At 36.6% G+C, this 25,024-nt stretch overlaps 1 protein-coding gene across 1 annotated transcript in view; it reads left to right on the top strand.

Moving 5' to 3' along the window:
• CHM (CHM Rab escort protein) overlaps nucleotides 1-25,024 on the top strand; it is a gene marked incomplete at its 3' end in the record, with an annotated part of 160,434 nt that overhangs the window by 101,445 nt on the left and 33,965 nt on the right. The window contains exon 9 of the mRNA XM_080719412.1: nucleotides 16,663-16,740. Coding sequence (XP_080575538.1) covers nucleotides 16,663-16,740 — 78 coding nt within the window. The remainder of the gene's footprint in view (nucleotides 1-16,662; nucleotides 16,741-25,024) is intronic.

Here is a 25,024-nt window from a genome sequence, read left to right as displayed (position 1 = left end):
ATGCACACATACTGTCACTTAAGGCATATTAGGTATGGATAACAGTTGTAGATTTGTTTTTTCTTTTTATTCAAAGACTTAAAACTGGATTTTTATTATATGAGAAGTTAGAAAAGCAACTGCAGCTGACTGTAAACTCAGGCTCCCTGTTTTATCACATGCAAAATTTCTATAGTTAGAATAAAGTGAGTACATGGTAATTCCATTTACCTTAGCACTTACTTTTGTAGTTTGGTGCATATTGTAGAAAGCAGAGGAAGTGTCTTTGCGGTAGGATGGTGAGGGCTGTTGGATAGAGACAAATATAATTTTAGAAAGTGAATGTACTGTGCAGAAAATAAGGTTATAGGGCAGGAAGTGATTGTTGGTAGCCGTAGGAGGGATGCGTCTTTAAAAAAGTTAATGGGCAGATAAATCCCTGCCAGAGGGTGTCATGGACGGGTGTGGAATATCAGAATATAATGTCAAGGAGTATGTCTTTGAATATTCAGGTTAAAAACACTTTGGCATTAGAAATGATAAGTCTTGAAGTTCTAAGGCAGATCCTTTAATGTACACAAATGTTAAGGTGACCCAGAGCACCAGAGTTAAGGAATTAGCTGCGAGTGGAATCTGTGACAGTCTGCCAACTGAAGACATTGGTGAACATACAGATTGTTGCTACCTGCTTCTTTGTAGCATTCCTTTGTGTTCATACTTTCTTATGGTCAAACTTTCTGCTTCTGAAATCCCATTTTCTGGGTTTGAGGATTACTTTTACTTGTGTGGGAAAATACACATCATACCCAATCTGCTTTATTGGTTTGATGTAGTCATATGATTCATCAGCTTTGATAAAAAGGACCTCATACTGAAGGGCTAGGGAACGTTAAAATAATAATAAAATTAAGTATTAAATTCAGGACACAGAATGTTCTTTGTGTAAAAATAGATTAAATGAGAATAATATATTAATGCAAGATCTTACCATTTTTCCTCTGATCTCCTTCCAGCCCATCAGGGCCTTGTGCCCAGTATTTATCTTATGAGCCAGAGATGGTTTCTTGCCACCTTTAGGAAAAACTCTGGTTAAGGGAAAGACTTAATGTTTCTTTTTGATGTACAGAATCCCACAGATATAATTTTGGAAATGAAAATACTGTTTTAGATTTTACATTTGTGTATTTTAAGGACACGCAAATATACTTATTTGTGTTTTTAATTCCTGAACCATTAATACGGTTCAGCTTTTATTTTTGCAGTTTTAAAAGGTTTTCAAATGAGTATCTATAAAATAGTATTTCCTGTAAGAAAATAAAGATACTGGATGGAGAGACACTCTCTGTTGCACTGAATTTTTCTTGAAGACATTAAAGCGACACAGTACACTCCTCTTGTAACCACAGATGTGGTATCCCCGAAGCCTATCTTCTTTCTTGTTACATTAGTTTTTAATTAAAGAAAACAACTACTTGGAGGCAGATACTTTCTGTGAAATGTAATGAAGATTTATTTTGGAAGTGACCTTCACTTTATTAGCTGAAGCAGTAATCAGCAGAATTAATAGAATAATCAAATTATATACAAACTCATAAATCATCTTGAATAGTGCTGTCAAAAGTTCAGCTATTAATGGTTCCTATTGTTTTGTGGCTGGATTTAAAAAAAATTACAACCGCTGATTCCTACCTTGATAAGGACTGAAATTGCTTTTGTAAAGGGTATGGAGGATGGGGCCTACCAGCTGAAATTTTTCACAACTCTTAATTTATCTGTAATACATTTTGATGTCACCAGGGCAAAGTTGAAATTTAGTCCAGTGTTGGTATGCCCTTTTTCTGTGAAATATGATTCATTGTTGGAAACAGTACTCCATTAAATAGAGTTACATGAGTTTAAATGTTTGTCATTTGGAGTTAATAGCATCAAAGAGTTAGGTTACCCTCCAGAAATACAGAATTCTCTGACCAATATATTGTATGGATATTGTGTTGTTTTTGCAAATTTTACTACATGAGTAATCAAAGTGGCATTTTAATTGGTGAAACAGAAACAACATCCCTCACCACACTCAGAAACTATTTACATGAATTAATGTATCTCAGAAACTATTTCCATGAATTCCAATGTTCTTTTTTAGTTTTAATTAAAATGGGACAAATAGAAATTCCATGGTGCTGAGCTTTGTAGTTCTTATAGTTGCATATATGGGAATAGTAAGTCTTGGCCACTCCTGTCATTGGCTGATGATACTTACTAACAAGTTCTAGGCACAGCGTTGTTCAGTCAAGCTGAAAAAAAAAAAAAACATTGCCAGCGTCTATTAAATAAAGTGAATTTAGTTTTGAAAACTGTCCAAGGCTTTGTAATGTTAATTGTTTTTAAATTAATGTAGTATAATTGTTTATTATGTATGCTTGAACGTGCTCTTTTTGTTTTTAAACTCTTAATTTTGACAAAAAAGAGAGAGATGCCCACAAGTGAAGATAGTTATCTTTAAGTCATTTGTCAAATAAAATGTTAAATAAATAACTAGTCCTCTCTTTTCAGATTTATAGTTCCTTTATATTAATTTAAAAACTCTCTAAAATAGCCGGGCGTGGTGGTGCACACTTGTAATCCCAGCATTCGGGAGACTGAGACCAGAGGATCATGGTTCGTGGCCAGCTACTTAGTGAGGCCCTTTGCAGCTCAGTGAGACCCTGTTTCAAAATAAATATAAAAATATGGCTGGGAATGTAGTTTAGAGGTACAGTGCCCTGGGTTCCATCCCCAGTACCCACCCCCCCAAAAAAAACCTCTCTAAAACATCTGAAACGTGTGAATATTACCTAAATTTTATTTATCTCTGACTTAATGGTTTTTAATTAAAAATGGAGCTAAGTGTAAATTCACAGGCTTTCTCAAGATACCATCATTACTTATTATGGTAGATTAGAAATGGAAATTCCCTACTGGTTTTCAGAAACATTAAATGTGGCCACTTCAGATCCCTTTCCATATCTTCTTCATGTAACTTCTGTTTCCATATCTTCTGAAGCTACTAAAATTAATGGACCCTCAGAATTGTACCAACTACATGAATGTTTGCATTTTGCTAGCTCTGGCTATTGTCTTCTTTTAGAAGCCATATTTAAAAAAATTTTAAGGCATTGCCCAACTTAGAACATTTGTGACAAGGTAAATAAGAATATAAAATTAAAACTTGGTGAACAATTGAGGCAGAGGGGTGGCAATCACAGATGTCTTATAGGGACCAGGCAGGTGCTAATACATGGCCACAAGTCTTTATTGCAAGCCCAGATTTCCCTCTTAAAGATACCAGAGATCCAGCTAATTTGTGTAAAAGTATTTTTTAAACTGTGATTTCGAATTATACTTATCTTTGGGCTGGATATATTCCCTGGACTGCAAGCAAGTCCTTGTTATAGGTAAATAATTTTTATTCGTATATTTAGGAGGATAGTATCTTCCAACAAACTGAGTTTTTAAAAGAAATATAGTTATTCTAAAGTGCTTGTTTGTTGCATCAAATTTCATAGTGGGTTATAAACTTATATCCTGTATAAATAACAACAGAAATCTAGGCTTGGATTTTGGCTTATATAAATTGAGCACTTAAGGAAACTTAAAGCATTCCACGGGTATTTTCGTCCTCACAAGCCAACAGCCCAGAAACATCAGAATTAAGCTTTGACTTTTTCCTAATTACACTGTCATTTCATGATCTCTTAGAGTTAGACTTCTTCAGTTTCCTCTCTTCTTGTACTGTTCAGGACTTATTACTTCCTGTATTCCTTCATTACTTAGCCTCCCTCTTGCTTCTAGTGTCTGCCTTTTTCATCTTCCTTCATCAAGTCATAACATCACTTCCAATAGCAAGTCCAAATGTCTCCACTGACCTCCTAACCCCCTTCTATAATGACTTCTTCTTTCTGCTCTTTCCTGTCATTACTCAATTTATATATCCATTCATTCATTTAGATATCCATGCATGTTTACTCCTTTCTGCCTTTTCTATTTTCTTGCTTTCTAGAATTTGTTCCTTCTTCTAACAGTTTAACATGTTTCTCATTAAGTCTTGTACCAGACCAGTTAACAGATCCTCCACTACCTTTAGCTGCTCCCAGCTATGTGTTTTTAGGCCAGTTACCTTACCCCGTCTGAAGATCCACAAAAGAATCAACCTGTTTATTTGCTTTGCATGCATGTTTGCACGTGAGCCTGTATGTGTGTCTTTGTGTTGTGTATGCTGTGTGTGTGTGTGTGTGTGTGTGTGTGTGTGTGTGTGTGTGTGTTACTGGAGATTGAGCCCCAGAGACATTCTACCTCTCAGCTATACCCATAGCCCTTTTTAGTTTTTGCTTTAAAATAGTCTAACTCCATTGCTGAGGCTGGCCTCAAACCTGTGATCTTCCTCCCAAGAACTGGATTTACAGAAATGTGTCACCATGTAATCCTCTGATTGTTTTAAAGATTTTTTAGTTGTGTAACTCTGTAACTTCTCTAGTGCGTGTTGAATTCTTTCTTCTCTGAACTTTATTGTTATACTTCAACTACATACTTTAGTCTTTAATTTCTCTCTTCTTGTTACCCTTATTTTTCTCTTAAGTCTAACAAAAGTAGTTCTATTACTTACTGTTTTACCTAATAAGGAACTAATACAGTGCAGGACCCCTAAAAAGTGACTAGTTGGTTGATTTTATTCCAGTTTTACATAGAACCCTAGTTGAATCATGACTGACAATTATGACTTCAGTTTCATTAACCTTTAAAATAAAATACATTTCCATGCTGTAATCTCAGTACTTGAGAAGCTAAAACAGGATAATCACTGGTTCAAGGCCAGCATATGGTAACTTGGTGAGACCATGTTTTAAGTTTTTATACATGTTTGTATTTTAGTACTAGGTTTGCAACCAGGAGATGTTTTGACTCTGACTTACACTCTCAGCACTTTGTATTATTTATTTATTTATTTACTTATTTATTTATTTATTTTTGGTGGTACTGGGGTGGAACCCAGAGGCTTACTAAACCTCCGGGCTATACTCCCAGACCTATTTTATATTTTATTTGGAAACAGGGTCTCACTAAGTTGCTGAGAGCCTCACTAAGTAGCTGAGGCTGGCTTCGAACCTGCGTGATCCTCCTGTCTCAGCCTCCCAAGCGCAGGGATTATAAGCGTGCGCCACCATGCCCAGCCTGAATTTTTTATTTTAAAACACACTCTCACTAAGTTGCTGAGGATCTTGCCAGATTGCTGAGGCTAGGCTTGTACCTGCAATCTTCCTGTCTCAGCCTCTCAAGTACTGGGATTACAGGCATGGGCCACCACATCTGGTGAGGCCCTATCTTAAAATAAAGTGAAATAGGGCTTTGGGTGTAGTTCAGAGGTGGAACACCCTTGATTTCACTCCCCAGCACCACAAAATGAAGGCTTGCAGACCTTTATTAGAGCTGCCTAACACTACTAAGTATCCTTTGGTTTTATTTGGCTATATAAGTTGTCACCTGCCAACAAAGGAAAAAAGTGAACACACAGGGTATCTGTGATCACAGAAGCTTGGGTCATATGCGCATGTGAACCATCTCAGTTTAAAATGTTAAGGGTCAGTCTTGAATAGGGGTTCAGTTTTGGAGGGCTCAGTTAAAGGAAATGAGTTATTTGGAGAGTTGAGAAGGTACAGGGGGTGTGTAGTTTCAAGATACAGGGATCCCCGAGCAGTAAGGCAAACTATTACATGATAATCAGTTTTGTAATAAATGAATAAAAGGTGAGATTCTTGAATATAGAACTACTAGGAGGAAAGAACATGGTATTTGGGAGGTAATTATACCTGAGCTGTCTCAGTGAACATTCTTACTGTTTTAATCCAAAATAACTGACCACACATCTTAGAGGAATGAAGAATTATTTGCGCACAGTTTTTTGGAGATTCAGGGGTTCAGTCCATGTGAGGCAAGTGGCTACAGAGTTTTAAGGTATGGCAGCTGGTAAAAGAAAAAGAGCAAGGGTTCTGCTCTCACATCAGGGAGTCCAGAAACCAGAGAGCAAACAAGGAAGGGGATTCAAAGACGAAAGCATTCTCTAAGGCCACACCCTCCAAGACCCACCTTCTCTAGCCACACCTCACCTGCCTAGGATACCACCCAGTAAATACATTCGAATATATTCATCCACGGATGAAATTATAACCTTTATGATTTATATGTAAGCTCTAAACATTTATACATAAGCTCCTCAGAGGACTTTTTATATCTAACCATAGCAGGAGCCCTGTAACAGTTCTTTGAGAGGGTAAATTAGTGTGAAAAATAAGGATTCAGTGAACAATTGGATTTTCAAAAGGACTTTGAAAATGTATTATACCAAGGATAGCTTTAAAAAATAAGTGGTAGCCAGGCGTGGTGGTGCACACTTGTAATCCCAGGATTTGGGAGGCTGAGACAGGAGATTGCGATTTGCGGCCAGCCTCAGCTACTTAGTGAGGTCCTTTGCAACTCAGTGAGATCCTGTTTCAAAATAAAGAATAAAAAGTAGGGCTGTGGGTATAGCTCGGAGGTAGAATGCCCCAGTACCACAAAAACAAACAAACAAAAATTGGTCTCTAATCATGGGTTTGGGGATAATGTTCAGTGGTGCATAGAGATCTATTTTAAAGACAGGAAGGAAAGAAGGAAGAAAGGGGATGCTTTAAAATGCTCTCTTATTGCATGAGCTTTTTGCAGCAGGCTTTCCCAGGAATCAATGTTTAGATATATTTATTATTTTTGTGGTACTTAAGGTGGAACCCAGGGGCTTTTCTACCTCCGGGCTATACTCCCATACCTATTTTTATACTTTATTTAGAAACAGGGTCTTACTAAGTTGCTGAGAGCCTCACTTAAGTAATTGAGGCTGGCTTCGAGCCTGTGCAATCCTCCTGTCTCTGCTTTTCAAGTGCTGGGATTACAAATGTGCGCCATCATGCCCTGCTCCAATGTTTAGATTTTTTAAAAACACTTTTTTAAACCAGGTGTGGTGGCACATGCGTGTAATCCCAGTACTTGGGAGGCTGAGACAAGAGGATCTCAGGTTTGTGGCTAGCTAGCCTCAGCTACTTAGTGAGACCCTCCCCAACTTAGTGAAACCCTGTTTCAAAATAAAGAATAAAAAATAGGGCTGGGGTTGTAGCTCAGAGGTAAAATGCCCCTGGGTTCTATACTTAGCACCATAAAATATTAAAAAAACATTGTTATAAAGGATTAGAAACTCAGCATAGTGACTTCTTACCCCACTGCTAACCTGCTTTTCAGTTTATAGTTGACACCGACAGCTTATATAGATAGTAAAAATTCTAAGTTGAAAATTATTAGCAGAAGATATTTATTTTGGTTATTCTTGTTTCTGAATTTAGAAATACCCACTTAGTGTCGATCATAGCTGTGAAGAACATTAAAAATGAAAGAGGAATATATTCTTTTTTTGTCGTACTGGGGATGGAACCTAGAGGCATTCTACCTCTGAACTACACCCCCAGCCCTATTTTTTAGTCCTTTTTATGTTTGAGACAGGGTCTCACTGAGTTATGAAGGGCCTTCCTAAGTAGCTGAGGCTGTCCACGAACTGCCATACCCCTGTCTTTGCCTCCTGAATGCTGGGATTACAAATGTGTGCCACCATACCCGGCAAAATGAAAGAGAGGAATATATTCTTGTCTGGATTCAAAATTGATACCTCCTTACCTGTATATATTTTGTGCATTTGGAGTTTTCAAGATTAGGCATCAAAATGCAACAGGGATTCAAAAGAGAATTATTCAAATTAGTGATAAATATATCATGTGTAGGCTGTCACATCAGAAAAATGGGTAGAGAAAGGAGATGGCCAAAGGATATGCACAGAGAGTCTGAATAGGTTTAATATAGATTTGTTTTCTACATCTCTATACTTTAAACTCAAGGCTCCCTTTTGAATTTCAAAGAGCTACTTTCACATGAACTTGTTTAAGTAGATAACGTGTAGATAATAAAGATGAGTGGATCAGTTTGTCTTGAGTGGTCAGACCAAAAAGTTCAATTTTATTAACTACTTAATTGAAATTGTGTTTAAAGAGTTGTCAGGAAACCTCAATGCTTTCCATCAGAAGTCGCCTTGATGTCATTGTAATAAGCTATATTGAGGAATTCGTTTATTTTTTAAGTTTATTTTATTATTTATTTATTTTATTTTTATGTGGCTCATATTGAAAATGACACACATTCAGACAGTGCTTGGTGCCCTACCCCCACCCCCGCTTTCCCTCCCCCCCCAAACAATGAGTGTCCAATTGACCATGCTACATTTATACTTTTACACATATTTGAATGTAGCTCCTCCATTAATGAACCTCAGCCTTCATTTAAATGGTGCAGTGCTTATGGCCCTTGTACAAACCAGAACTGTGCTCATGAACTGGAGATACAGAGCCTAGGTTATGACCCAAACACATAACGTGACCCCCAATATTTTGAAAGGCCTTATTTTTTAAAGATTGAATGATGACTTGTGGTCTCTAATTTATGCTAATTTATTCTGGACCCCTGGTGCAGTTATTAATACAGATCTGTTTCTGTCATCCAATACCTAAGTTTTATTGTGACTTTCCTATAGAAGGTTAAATTTAAGGACAGCTGGGAAAGCTGGGGAAAAAATGAATATATCATCTACAGAATGTCACCAAGAGCAGAGGAGACTAGATATATGGCTAAGATCTGTAAAATAAAGGCACTTTCTGGGAGTGAGTTTTCTGAAGGCTATGTATTGCTTTTTGACAGCATTTTCAAAGTTAAGCATGATGATTATACCCTCTAAGAGTGACAGTTCTGCCCAAAGGACAGTCTCTCTGCCCACAACCTTTTCCTTGAGTGAAATCTGCATCAGAAGCCCCATTGGTCTCAGATACTTTACCAAATAATTTTTGAATTATTAAAAAATCTGTGTTCTTCCAAGCCCATGCTAACTCCTTGAAGGCACAGAAAGAAATCTGTTCATTATGTCTTTCCATGTAGATATTAGTACCCAGAGTATTAAGTCCTAAATCATGATGAAAACTCAAGCGGTAGTGGATGTGTTGAAGTTGGTATCAGTTAGCTGTCTCTAATAATTACCCCATAGGTTTAGTAGAAATGCTTCCAGGGCATCCTTTCAAAAGCAATACCTGTATAGAGAGACTGTCGGGCTTGAGCAGGTGCATTTGATTGCTGCACATCTCAAAGAGAAGACTGTTCTTATGAATATGTAAATTTCCCCAAACTTGTTCTCAGGATGACTCCCTTCTCCACACAGTTGATCAGCATTTCCTGTCACTTTTATGTCTTAAATGTGCCCCCAACCTCTCCACTTCTTCATCTGCATTACCACTACATTGCTTCAGCTCGCTGTCATTTCTCACTTGGTCTGTGGCAGGCTCTTCCATTCTTGCCCCTTAGACAATTCTCCTCAGAGCATACAGGCCCATCCTGTAGAAATACAAATCTTAGCATTAAGTCCCTGCCCTGCTCCAAATCTTAAATCTTCTGGTGGTTTCTGCATGATCAAGACCCCAGGCTATCTCTGTGATGTTACTAGACATGAAGTCTGATTTAGAATTATTATAAACGTACACTGTTTCCTGTGGCCATAGGAGTCATTGTGTCTTATTTAGCTCTTGTAAAAATGTTTGGTTCTGGGCTGATAGGAAGTCTAAGGTTAATTGGGTGATTATATTTTGAGGCTTAGTGGGAATCTTGGGGAGAAATGCTGCTGCAACTTATATGCAGCCCAGTTTTGCCTTTGCAGGAGGCCAACTCAATTCAACAAAGATGGAGCTATCACTTCTGACACCCACCATACAAATACTTCTCTTTACGTTGTGCTCAAAGAAAAATATCAAATACCATGAAATTTAAAAAATCAATGAGTAGTATAAATCAATACTCCCCTAAGTAATTAACCAGGAAGCATGACATAGTAATGTAAATATGCAATATAAATATATAACCCCAAACATTTCATAAAATATATAATACATAATAAGGCTGACTTATAGCATGTGTATGTGTAAGTAGAACTAAGACATTTGGGGATCCCCACATGCACTGTGCATAGTATATATGTATTTAGCATATGAAAATAAACATACACTTAGATGCAGATCTCCATATATATATTTTTCAGACTAGTAGGCACCAGGTAAATATGATAGGAAACCCAATTGTAATGCTTTAAATACATGCTATTATAAATGTGTATATATGAACGTGTTCACAAGTAACACAGTTAAACTAAAGATGTAATCGCTGAGGTTTTATTGTTTCTCTGGACACGTAGACATGCCATACCATTGAATGGAACTGCTGCTTCATCAGTTCACAGTATACACTGAAATGTCACTGACACAGTGGTGATGATCAATGGACATTCAGACTTTTCTCTTAGTAACAGACCTTTTTTGTTTGGTTTGTTTTCAGTGGCATTTGATGCAGTGTTCAAGTGTATATTTCTAGTAACTTTTGCGGGAAGTATTTCCTAACTTTAGTACTGTTGGTGTGAGATAAGTCTCAAAATATGTATGCTTCCTTCTAGGCCTCATACTACTTTAGAGAAGGTAAAAAATGCACAGAAGTGCCTTGCCATGTGTCCTGTTAGGTGCCGGAGCCAGCCGGCAAAAGTACGGGTTCTGAAGAGAGGCGTGAAGATGAAGAATTCAACTCTTAAGAATTTGATTCCAAGAATTTTTTTAATTGTGACGTGGGGGGAGGGCGCCAGCCTACTATCTCTACTGGCCAACCCCTGTTCCTGGGTCAATATATCTACTGGTCGACCGCTGCTCCTGGGTCAATATTCTCTATTGGGCAGACAATAGGTTTATTTCTCTTGAAGTATTTATGCAGTTACAGGTCAATCAATATCCCCGTGCTATCACCACGGGAATACAATAGAGACCAATCCAAAGCACATACATTACAGGTAGGTTAATCAGTACCCTCCTGCCATCACCACCTGATCTTCTCTCAGACTTTTTACTTTGAACCTTCTATGACCCCAACCCTTGTTGACTGTGGGCGAAGGACAGTCAGCTGAGTCAGAAATATTCTTTTAGAGGAAAACATTAATGGCTCCCCACAGTTAGGTCTCAGGAGCTGCTATTAACGGCACCAAAATTTGAGCCTGCCTACCATCCGTGAGGTGTTTGGCATTGTGATAACTTCATTTCCCATCATTATATTAACCCTTGTGTCGTTGAGCTCTCAATACACTGGAAGCAAGTGTGTATAAATTGGAGCCTTACTACCTACAAAAATTAGATGGCTAGTTGTTTACCTTTTACTCCTAGTACTTTCTTTAAAAATTCTCAGCTTACATATATACCTTATCAATCACTTCATAATGTGTAGTGCAGTGCAAGGTATTTATAATTTTCTAGGAATTTTAAAGACAAGCATTTTTATTGGTATACTTGCATTGTGCTTGTGCTCTAAAATGAAGTCAGGTGGTTGATGTGCTGGCACACACCTGTAATCCCAGTACTTAGGAAGCTGATACAACAGGATTACAGGTTCCAGAGCAGCCCCAGCATCTTAGCGAGACTCTCAGCAACCCAGAGAGACCCTGTTTCAAAACAATAAAGAAATAAAAAGGGTTGTGGGTATAACTCGAAGGCACAGTGCCCCAGGGTTCAGTCCCTGGTATCACAAAAGACAATAAATAAAATGAAGCCAGGTATAATCCATTTAACATGTACAGACAAAATAAATGTCTAGATTTTGGGAGACAAGACTGTATAGAAAATGAGAAATTTTTATTCTCTTTGTAATAATCCTTACAACTAAATAGGAATTGAACATCTCTGAAAGTAACTTTGATCATCTGGCTCTATTGTTGCTTTCTGTCATGATACCAAGGAATGAGAAAAGATCGTACTGACAAATGAAGCAGATTAGTATGGGTTAACAAAAGTCTCTGGAACTAAATCATTTGGATTTTTATCTCAGCACTACCATTTACTAAATTACCTTGAGCAGATCATTTAACCTCTTTTTCCCTCAGTTTCCAAATATGTAAAACCCTGCCTCAGAGTGTCGTAAGATACAGTGCATTAATACATTTAAAGCTTTTGCATGTTTACTAAACACTGAATGCTAGTCATGACTGTTGTTATTATTGGCTATATTCCCCAATGACCTGTGTACGGCCAATAGTTATTTTCCCACAAGTAATTCCCTCTTCTCGTGTAAAAGACTGCTGTTTAAGGATTTTTTTAAAGTTTTTTTCTGGTATGTTGTGATTGTACATGATAAAGAGATGCACCGTGATATATCTGTATATGCACATAACGTGTTTTTGGTCTGATTCCTTCTCTGTGTCTCCCCTACTCCTTTTCCATAGTCCTGCCCTCTTCTACTGCTCTGCTGGTCTCTCTTCTCATTTTCACAAAGTCCTTTCTTTTTTCCTGTTTCCTTTCTAGCTTCCACATATGACAGATAACATAGGACCCTTGACTTTCTGAGTCGGGAGGATCTCACTTAGCATGATGTTCTCCAGTTCTGTCCATTTTTTTGCGAATGACATAACTTCGTCTCTTTGGTGGAGTAAAACTTCATTGTCAGCTGTAGGTCAAGTGCTTACTTCCTCAGACCAGACTTTCTCTGGCTATTTGAGTTTTGAATGCAACTCTGAAGAACTCATCATTTTGCTTTTCATCCACTTATAAAAGGTGGTTTTCTTTATTGCTCGTTGCCACCAATTAGCCCCAACAACCAAATTTAAGTAGGTAAATACATACATACATACTATATACATTCATACATACGTATATATATACATATATATACATATATGTACACACTATATATATATATATATATATATGCACAGACATATACACATATACATGGGAATAAGTGGTAAGAATTGCATATAAAAAAGTCTATCAGTATCCTCATTTCACCTGGCACTTTTTAAAAATTACTAGTTTTTGTCAGTGGAGCATATCCAGTCATTTTTTTCCAGGAGCACAAATATTTATATTTTCATTTAAAATTAAAAGGAGATCTGTTTGGCTCTTCATGTGGAGCAGGTTAGTTATAGTTCATATGCATATGGGTTCTTTCTGTATTAGCAGGAAATTGTTGGTGAAGAGAAGATACACAACTCGGCCTCATTATTAGGCTTTTTCCTCCTAATATTACAGGACATCCACACTAACCCATTCTAAATATTCTTTCTATTTTTTAGATCTGATGTATATATACTCTTAATAGGTCATATTTTTGAAAAACAGGCAATATTTTGATAGATTTTAAAGATAAATAGTTCTGGATGTCTCTTGTTTATGAAGAGCTTGGAAAAAGTGGTGCTACCACTCATGATATAAAGATCTCCCCCAGGCAAATGAAAGCATGCATTGTGTGGTCCATAGTTTTAACTTGTCCATTGGGGAGGCTTTAACCCCATTTAGCCTTTTCATGTGGAGCGGGTTAATGATAGTTGATATACATGTGGGTTCTTTCTGTATTAGCAGGAAATTGATAGTGAAGAGAGGATACATTGTCAAGATCACATCAGCTTCCTCTGTACTGGTATTCTGTCAACAATCATAGGCAAAATGTCACTTGGCTAAATGGTGCAGTTGAAAGATTTATTTTTTCTTAACGCTCCTTAGAATCTTAGAGGGAGTAATGTCTCAAATAACACCAGATGCGCACACACACACACAATTGATAAATATCGTTACATAATGTGATATATGATTGATGAATAAAACTAACAAGACAGGAGAACATCTTTTAAGTGGTATCCTGAAAGCATTTATAGTCTTAACAGATTTTCAAGCAAACACATGAAGTCTTTCTTGCTGTCTCTACTGTGTCCTTTACTGTAGTTTTCAAAATTTTCAATGGAAAAAAATCCCAATTTCCTTGTATCAGTGATGTTCTCTTGCAGAAGGAATTATTACTTAATCTTCTATTGCTAGTTTGGTTGTGTTCACTAAAGTGATTGAATTTAGAAGACACTAGAAATAGTAGAACATACTTATTAGAAAATGTCACTTATTTAGATTTTGCTTATAATATATATGGACCTTGAAATATTTTCAGAATCTCTCAAAAAACACAGAGAATATAAAAACACCCATGTACTTAGAGTTTTGCCAAATCTTAACATTTGACCATATTTGTTTTAATTCTATTTTAAAGAAACCAAGCAGTTGAAATCATCTGCGTAACTTCTGTTCTTCTGAATTTGGTGTTTCATAATTCTCTTAAATTTTTGTATATTACTTATATATGTATCCTTAATTCATATGTGGCATTATTTTATATATAAAGTTGTTAATTTTTTTTTATAAATGATGTCACTGTAAAATAATTTTTCCCTTTCTATTTTTATTCAGATTTTAAGCATTTGGAATTTATCCACATTGATAGGTGGCTCAGAAGTTTCCTCATTTATATTGCCTATGGTATTCTGTGATGTGAGGTTAGACGACTCTACAAAGGGTGTAGTTCCCAAAAGACGGCTTAAACGTTAGAGTTTAAGTTTCTTAGAGGGAAAGGGAATGAATATGGATTGAAATCAATTAAAGGAAGAGGTGATTAGGACAGAGAAGAGAGGTGTTCCAGATGAGCTTCCAGTTATCTTCTGACCTTGGAAATATTTAATTTATTAGTGAACACGTATATGATTCTCTGTGCCATGTCCTGTCTACCTTATCTACAAATATGTAATAATTAATACCTAAAGGAGCCATATATGGATAAATGTTATCATTCTATACATGAGGGACATAGGCTGCAGAGAGACCAAACGTCTTATTCAAGGTCATACTGCCAGGGGCATAGCTGGCATATGAGCTTAGGAAGTCAGAATTGTTCTTTTTAATCACTGTGCTGGCTGCCTTAAGAGAGTACAGAAACAAGTATTTTATATACATGTCCTCATACACATGTTTTAGGGTTTTTCTAAGATCTGTACCTAATAATAAGATTACTGCCCTGTAAACATATATAGCTTGAAGTTGACGAGATGCTACAGAGATTTAATTATTTCTCCATACGTACAACCAGCTGCTTCCAAGCCATTTTCGGAGTGGTCCATTCTTTCCCCACCAGTTTGTTTTCCATATATTCATAGGTCTTCCTTTTGGTTTCCTGTTCCTGACACAACAAATTAGTAGCTTTAAAATGACCAAAAAAATGATGATCTTACATTTCTGGAGATCAGAAGCCTAAAACTGGTCAGCAGGGCTGCATTCCTTCTTAGAATGCCAAGGAAGAATCTGTTCCTTGCCTTTGCTGGCTTAAAGAGACTGCCTGCAGTGGCATCACTCTGACCTCTGTTTCTGTCCTCACATCTTCTATGACTTCCCAGCACCTTCTTTTTAGGAACCTCATAATTATGTTGCACCTGCCAGTATCGTCTTCCCAGCTCAAGATCCTTTCTCACACATATGTATACAGTCCTTCTTGCCATGTAAAGCAACATATTCACAGGTGCAGGGATTAGAATATGGACTTCATAGGGGGAGGCATTTTAAGCCAACCATAGCCTTTCCTCTCAACATTCTGTTAAATTTTTCTTCTGTTTTTGATTCATCTATTTTAAGTCTTCTCATAATCTCCATTCACTAGTTCTACCTGTATAAAGTTTGGGGGAGTTTAATTCTGTTTGTTTTGTCTGTTAATTCTCAGAATGTCATATGTTTCTTCATATTTTATGTAATTTTAGATTCATCATCTGGGGACTCTTATCTTTGGCAGTCTATTTTGGATAAAATCATATCCTACCAGAAAGCGTTAGCTATTGCTCTCACCACCAAGTCACCAAGATTATCACTGATCCAGAGCCACTTTTCATGATATTCATTATTTAAGGGTGTCTTGGATCATACAGTAATTTCAGTTGGTAAGGGTGGACCTACTGGTTGTAAATACAAGGGTATAATCATCCTCTACCCTGGGCTTAAGATAAAACAATGGCTTGGGTTTTTTTCTCTCTCAATTAATGGGTTTCTTTCCTAATTCACCTTTAACTGAGATGCAGCCCCTTAAGTATCCAGATGTTACGAGAGATCATTTCCGTTTCTACTCTGCTTTGTTTAGATCCTAAGGCCTTCCTTCTCACTATGTGGGCATGCATTAAAATCCAAGCACTTAATGAGCTAGGGAAACTCCTTAGGGCTTCTGCCACATTAACTCATGTGTTTGCTGTTCTAGTTTTCAGTTTCTAGTCTAGTTTTGGGTCCTGGAGATTTTATTTTTCTGGTAAGTAAAATTTCCAGGGGTCTCACAAAGTCTTTTCTACTTGGTCCTACTTTCAAACTTCTCTGTGGTGAATTTCTTTTGTATGTCTTACACGTCACCTCATGAGGATAGTTGTAATTTATGTTCCTTAGGTATGCGTGAGCTGATAAGGGAGTAGAAGTATATTTGACCCTTGCTTGCAGATCCTTATGGCTTGGGCACAATTGTGGTTGTCAACATTGCATTGTAAGCAGTAACACCTCTGCTGCATCATGACATTGCTAAATCGTACTTCTGAGAAACTCTAAATACCATGATGGAGAAAATTATAAGTTACCCTAGGTCTTCTGTAATACCAATTAAATGAAAGATGCTTAAAATGCTGTTACCTTAGTTTTTGACCCATTATCCTAAATCTCCCTTTTCTATTTCTAGGATGTGTGCTGTGTTTGGTGGAATCTATTGTCTTCGCCATTCTGTACAGTGCCTTGTAGTGGACAAAGAATCTGGAAAGTAAGGACGATATTCAGTAACCTTCCTATATTTATACCCCAAACACAGGTGAAAAATGTTAAAGTCGATTTTTTAAAAAAATGATTCTTGAAAGATCCTCCTTGGTATTAATAACATATCAACCTTGATTAAAAGTAATTTGTGTTTAGGTCCTCCAGAACAAGGAAAGTGAGTTCAGAATATAGAAACTAAATTAATTTCCCTGTGATATGACTATAGCTCCTGATCATCCAAGCTTGGAAGACAAATCATTTCAGCTGCCGGGGGTGGGTGATGAGTGATGTTAGTTTTCCTTGTGGCCTTACCTCCTCTAATTGATTTTCATCAGGTGACAACAAAGCACTCTGTTATTGCATTTTTAAAAATGGAGCTCACCTAAAGACTCATCAGATTAATCTCTGCTGATAATGCATGTCACTTCAAGAGAAAAGACTTTAATGAGTTTTTAGGTAGATTGTTGTCATAAACTATGCTGCCCTGTTATCTGAGGATAAATTCTTTTACAACGGTATCAGGCCTACTGGCTGGCTTTAGACTTCAATAAGGATTTACCTGCTTTCTTGGGAAGAAAGCTGAGGCCTATCTATTTATTTGTATGTTTTTATATTTCAGTTATTTTTCTAAGACTTACTGTTAGATACTAAGGCATGTCTTTGTCTAAATTACATTAAATAAAACACTATTCTGCAATCTCTAGGTCTTAACATTGAAACTGAAATGGGTCAACTAGATCATCATGTCTTAGGAGCTATTGAAGTTGCTGTTTGTTTTTGTTATGTGTTACATGTTCCCAAGCATCTTCTTCCCTATATTTCTTCAATGACTTTTTCTAGGGTTCTTCTAATACTGTAAGGAAATGGTATTGTTGAGGTAATAAAATACCTTCATATTTTGAACTGAAATCTTAAACTGGATAAATTTTGAGCTGTTTCTTTCATTTTATAATAATTTTGTATAATCTAAGTGCCATAAAATGGCTATGTTCTTGTAAATTATATTTAATGTAATAACTACTAATTTTAGGTATAGCAAAGAAAAAACTCAACTCTAAAAACTATAATACTAATTGAATTTGCATTTCTGTAGTGTAAAAAATTGATCTGTAATTTAGAGTTGGGCATGGTGATGCGTGCTTGTAATCCCAGTACTTGGGAGGTTGACACAGGAAGATGGGGGTTTGCAGCCAGCCTTAGCTGCTTAGTGAGGCCCTCCTCAATTTAGTGAGACCCTGTTTCAAAATAAAGAGTAAAAATCGGGCTGAGAGTATAGCTAGGAGGTCGAATGCCCCTGGGTTCAATCCCCAGCACCACAAAAATTTTTTGATACATAATTTAAAAGACTTATGAGTTTCCATTAGCACTTTAAGAGAAAGATCCTACATAAATAAAACATGATCATCTACAGTGAAAAAACAAATCCTAAGGGCTCAAGACTTTCATATCTTGGCTCAGGAACATGACTGTGGAAGTCCATGAAGGAATAATAATTGTCTTTATAATATCTAGTCATTTTTTCTTATGCTTTTATTTTGAAGCAAGAGTATATTCCCATGAGAGAAAGACAAATAATGAATTGCTTGTTTGGTGCTATTTGCTTAGTTCATTTTACTCATGTTATTCTCAGTGACATGAAGAATTTGCATGGCTTGTGTTTTTTTTTTTTTTTACATGATTGTGCTAGTGCAATACCAGCATTTCTTGAACTAAAGACTACATTTACCTCTCCTCTCCTTCGTTTTTATGTTGTACTCTGAATAAGGGAACTTTATGATCTGTACAGATTCCCAGTTGCAACAGATAGAGGAGGGTCAAAGGCTTAGAGACCAAAAGAACCACCACACTGGTAGTTTTCAAACTTTGATATGTCTAAGTATCAACAAATAAACTTGCAAAAAAAAAAAAGTCAAGATCTCTGCACCTCACCCTCTTAAGAGCGAAATTGGGTAATATGTCCAGAGTAGAGTCAGGAGATTTTGAGTTTTAAGGAGCCTCAAAGTGAATTTAATGTAAGTGGTCTTCTGAGGACACTGAAAAACACTGACCTGTACGGTTAAGTCGAGGATTTATCCAAGAGTACTGTGGTCCATATATATGGCTTGGGGCTGTAAGTCTTAATTTATTCTAAGGCCTTATCAAGATGAACTTGCCAGATATGCTAGCAATCAAATATGAAGTAAAAAATAAATATGAATTTTAAATAGCAACAAACGGCTTCTAATTTATCATGGTTTATATCTTAATAGAAAGACTTAAAACATCACATTTTTTAATAACTGTTAAAGCATATGTAAATGTCTCTTTTGTCCTGGAATGAGAGAAGACATGGAATTCACATACTGCCCTGAATGACCCTTTTTCTATTGGCCAGTTCCTTTTTATCTTTAAGATGAGTTAGATGGACTCTTTTGTGTCTCCCTCCACATGTGACATGTTAGGTTGTTATTTAAAGCTATTAGAAGGTAGTTTTTTTCCTTGACATTTAGAAGTAATGGTCTTCAGGTATTTCATATGTGCTTATATAAGCTATTTTCATACATCGGATAATCTTCAGCCCCAGTAAGATATTACAAAAGAATTGAACAAATTACGTATGCCTGCTTGTATGAACAAAAATGATATTCAACATATTATTATATTATTTGAACCTCAGTTTTCTGAAAATATCATTATCTTGTCCATATGGTTTTTGAAAGATACAAACATTTTGGATAGTACAGGTAATTTTCTTATTGAAAATTTTATTAAAAGCCATTTCTGTGTATTTCTGTAGTATTAAGAATGTTTTTGTTTGCTTTTTGTTTTTTTGTGGTGCTAGGGATGGAACTCAGGGGCATTCAAGCTACACCCCCAGCCCTAGTTATTATTCTTTATTTTTAAACAGGGTCTCACTGAGTTGCAAAGTGCTTCTCTAAGTAGTGAGGCTGTCTTCTGCGAACTGTGATCTTCCTGTTTCAGCCTCCTGAATGCTGGGATTGCAAGCATGTGCCACCACACCTGGCAAAATTTTTTAAACTTGAATTGCTTAAATAAGATTCTTGATTCCTACTCTATTCTCACTATGTGAACTGCTGATGTGATATGTCAGGGTTTTACTTAACGAGCAAGTAATACTGGGCATGGTGGCACCCACCAGAATTCCCAGTACTTGGGAGACTGAGACAGGAAATCTTAGGTTTGAGGTTAACCTCAGCAACCTAGCAAGACCATGTTTTAAAATAAAATAGATTAGAAAAGGGATAAGAGTGTACCTTGAAGGTAGAATGCCCCTACGTTCAGTTTTTAGCACCAAGAAAGAAGAATGGGTGGATGGATGGATGGATGGATGGATGGATGGATTGATTGATGGGAAAGAGGTATAAATTTATGCCTCTATTAATACCAAATTTATAAAAGAAGTCTTTCAAAAATAGTTTCTGTAAATAACTAAAGTTAGCTTTGATTTAAGTTAGTTCAGGTTAATGTATCTTTCCCAAACATACTATAGCATTTAAAATCAAACATTTGAAAGACATACCGGTAATAGATACTTTGTTAGGACTTAATTATAAAGTGAAGGATAATTTCTTGAGAGAAAACCTTCATAATATTGTTGGGTGCATCCAGCATATGTTTCTTATGAAGGAAAGCATCAAGATCACTCAGACAATTGTTTATTCTAGGTATAATTATAATAGTAAGGAAGGAATCTGCAAAGATTTGCATTTGTTCCCTTATGGCTTTAGTTTGCCTCTGGTTCCCTGTTTTTCTCTGTGGAATGCTCAGCATCTCTCCCCCCCTGTATAAGAACTACTCATTCTTTAAGTCAGAGGTCTAAGTTTATTTCCTGATAGACTATACCAGAACCTTATGCTAGCCTCCCAGTCAGATCCCCCTGTATGATTATTTGATCGATTCTCTGTAAGAAAAGGCAGTATCTCACTATTGCATCTTCAAAACTAAGGCAGGTTCCTATAGTACCCATTATATTCAATAACTTTGAGTTAAATGAATGAATGAAGATTAAAGACTGATTATAGCCTTTTTGTGGTTTTCTTTTCACCTTCCATTTATGAAAGCTGATAGAAGCATAAATGATCACAGCATTGCGTTTAATGTGGTAATTACACATCAAAGAACTGTACACACTTTGAGAGAAGAAATAGGGCATTGAGGAGGCACATGAAATAATAGTATGTGGAATGTATTACCAAATGCATACGTATTTTAAGCTAGAACTTCTCGTTGATTTTTGTTTAATTTTCTTTTCCTGAGATCTACATTGCCTGTGCTCTCCTCACTATATTATCTATTGGTGCTGCTTTCTTAATTTGAGAGGATGTAGGTATGTATCAGTGATTCTTTTCTAAATTCTAAAACAGTACCCTCGCTGACTGCTTTCGGAAACACCAAATACTCTTGTTGAACAGCTCTCTTTTCCTTTGCAGCCATCCTGACTATGTAAAACTCCCGTAAATTAAGTTTTTCCATTTAATTTAGCAGCACAGTATGGGTAGGTATGACTTAGGAACAGATATGGATAGCCAGTAATCCTCACCTGACTACTTGAGCTAGTGTTTGCTGTGTACCTCAACTGTGTCACTTACTAGATTTGTCACTATGATAGTATAGGGAGTTATCTTTATTCTGAGGTCTGGAAAAACTATGGCTTTTGTAGATAATTGGAAGTTAGTAATGAGTAATGTTAGACTGAGTGTAAGGTGGCTGACTTATTACCATTTGTCATTACTGAAGCTTGGATTTTACCACATCCCATTAGCAAAATGGTTGTGATTATATTCTAGATATTTAATATTTCAAACCCTTTGCTAGTTGCTATGGGGATAAAGAAGTGAGCAAAATGTGGACATTCCTGTCCCTGTGTACAGGCACTGCAGTGAAGAGTGTAAGCTCTAAAGTCAGATAGACTGGAATTGGATCCTGACCTTGCCACTTTCTGGCTATGTGACATTAATTTGTTAACCTCCAGGTGCCTCGGTTGTCTGGAAAGTGGAGCAGTTGAAGTTACCTAATTCACTATGAATATTAACTGAATAAAGCCCATCAAACCATTTGTTACACACAGAACGAGCTCAGTACTTATTAGAAGCAATTATTAACATAACTGTAGACCTTGGCATCTCATAGAGGAAAACCTATCGTCACGATCCTAATATGCTAAAATGAGGCATTTGGAGTATAATTATTTGTAGTTTTAAGCAAGAGGCACTGTATCGCTCTTAAAAAAGAAGTTTTAGTAGTGATTTGGAAGAACAGCTGTGATGGAGAAGAGATTCCTTACCTTTTAAGTCAGAAATTGCACATCTTTTTTGTTTTTATACCGTTCACATGCATAGAGTATTTCTGTCATCCATCCTGTCTACGCAACAAGTATTAGTTGTTTCCTCTGTGCCTGGCGCTGGGGATGCTGCAGAGAACAGGGCAATAAGGGTCTCTGTTCTTATGAAGCTTATGGTCTACAGAGGACATTACAAAATACATTAACAAGGTAATTGTCCAATTGGATCTGTTCAGTCTGCAGATCTGATTCTTCTCTATTTAAAGAGACTCAGTGGCTTTATATTACCTCAGAATAAAGTCAAAGACCTTTTTCCAGGCTATCTGACACTGAGAACTGGCCCCCTCCTGTCTCTCTAAGGCTCCTCGCTTCCCATTTTATTGTCAGATGATAGCAAACTGCTGACACGTCTCTGTACTTGTTCTTCTCTTAGTTGACTCTGTGGCCTGTGGATATTGTCTTCTGCCTAAGACACTCTCCTTATTTGCTTGCTTAACTCTATTCGATCTTTTATAAATGGCAAATGTAGGTGATAAATGTATCACTTCTTCAAAAGAATAAATTCCCTAACACTCCAGTCCTCCATTTTAATGCAACATACATAGCTCCCCTTAAAACTTTTAATTCCCTATCCCCTATGTCTTATCACTGGATTTTGCTACTATATTTATTATTATTATTATTATTATTATTATTATTATTATTTTGGTGGTACTGGGGGTGGAACCCAGAGGCCTTCTACCTCTGGGCTATACTCCCAGACCTATTTTATACTTTATTTGGAAACAGACTCTCACTAAGTAGCTGAGGCTGGCTTCGAACCTGTGCGATCCTCCTGTCTCAGCCTCCCAAGCACGGGGATTACAAGTGTGCGCCACCACACCCGGCTTGCTACTATTTTAAAACTCTCTGAATCTGCATTTTATGGGAAGCTCATTTAGGGCATGTCATTTTTTAATTACCTGTTATTAGTGAGGCTTTATACCTGTTGTTAAGCCATACATTTATATTGAACAAATTAACCTCTGATTTGCTAGTATTTTGTTGTCTTATTACACTTAATACGAGTCTAAGGCAGTGTAGGTGATGATGGAGAGGAGACTTATTTCAAAAATATGTATCAAGTAAAATAAAAATGTAGTAGCAGATTAAGTGTGGAAAGAGAGAGATCTGAGGTAAGCAGTTATTCTGTAACTGCAGCTTGTGCTATTATCTGATAAAGGAATTCCAAGGGAGGAAAGCAGGTGAGGAGCCTTGGTAAACTCACTGGAGGTCATGCTAATTAAAAAAGAACATGGTTACTAATATTGCATTTCTTAAAATTTAAATAGCTTTTATGTGTCTTTGCCTTTCTGTATTTCTATGTCTCTCTCTCTCTCTCTCTCTCTCTCTCTCTCTCTTTCTCTCTCTGTCTCTCTCTCTCTCTCTCTCTCTCTCTCACACACACACACACAGTGGTAATCAGATGTATTACTAAGTTTAACTGCATTAATCATTACACAGTATGCCTATATCAAATAATCACATTATATTTCTTGAAAAATACATAAAAATATTGTCAATTGGGTGCTTTTATAGGAGGGTCAGAGTCTAGCTAGAAAGAAATTAATACTTAAAAATATGGACGCAAAGCTTATGAGAGATCAGGACAGAAAACTACAGATTTTGAGTTATTTGTTAACAATATGAAACTATAAGAGTAAATATTTGCCCGGGAAAAATGAATTTTAAGCATTTGGGGATGATTTCATGAATGAGGTGGCATTTAAACTCATGTGTTTGAGAACATTCAGAAGGACATATTGAGTAGGGACAGTGATTGTTTCCTTTAAGGATTGGGAATCTTCTAATTGCCTTAATTATTTCAGATGTGATTTCTGCTTTCTTTCCTATATAATTTGTTGGCTATTAATTCTGAAGAGCAAAGATATTAGATTCCTGTTAACAAACTGATTTTTCTCTTCTGGGCCAAATTCCAAATACTGAGTTTGTAACTTGCTGACTATTCTCTTCCTTATCATCATTTTGCTATTTATGTTCTCATATCATTGAACCATGAACTGGATAACTGCTGTGATTTGTTGATTTAGAAAGCTTAGCCCTAGAAATGTTCTGTCTGGCTTCAGTGATTCTTATGATCAGCTTGGTCATTGTGTCCCTGTAACTGGGAACTCTTATTATGTTCCTTCTCAATTTGCCATTTATCAGGCTCAGCAAGGCCCTCAACTAAATCCTGAATGCTGTTAATCTTTAATGGCCTCCTCAGGTTTGTATGGAAAGGGTGGGGAGGAGGCTATTTTAATGTCCGGCAGGACTGTTTCATTTTGCTGTTTCCCATTACTTGAATGTCATCTGATTTTTATATTAATCTTTATAATAAAAAGATTAAGACTTGGTCCCAAATCAATATCCATTTCTTCATTGCTCTCCCAATTAGGCAGAATATATGAAAAAAAAATATCTGAGGAGAAAACAAATCTTTACCACTTGCTTAAACATGTCTTGGTTTCAAAAGCTTTGCTTAGGCTTAGAGCCTCAGTACTTTCTTTTTCTTTTTCTTTTTTAAAATTTTTATTGCTGCATTAAAGTCATACATCTTAATGGGGTACAAGATGTTGGAAGCACACATGCAACACACACATGACCCAACTAGCCCTTACCCAAATTCTCTAATGCACATGATGTACATTAACAAACATATCAATGTCAATCACTAAGCCAAACATAAAAAGGAGGGAGGGGGAGGGAATGGGGTGGGAATTGGGTAAGAGCCTCCATACTTTTGAGTAAAGATGAGATTAACAGGTGAGTCATGCTGTTATCAACCAGAAGTTTGAGATTGGGCATGTGGGACCATCACTTCACTTTCTGCAGAAATAATTTTTTTTTCTTGGTACCTACTTTTTTTCTTCCACCTAGCACAACATATACATGGCAACAGTAACAGTGGTGTATTTGGCTGTGACTCTTTCCAGGGATTTGGGAGCTTATCAGAATCTCCAGGGGTACT

The sequence above is a fragment of the Muscardinus avellanarius genome (assembly GCF_963383645.1).
Source record: "Muscardinus avellanarius genome assembly, chromosome: X".
NCBI lineage: Eukaryota > Metazoa > Chordata > Mammalia > Rodentia > Gliridae > Muscardinus > Muscardinus avellanarius.
This window is presented reverse-complemented; position numbering and strand designations above follow the sequence as displayed.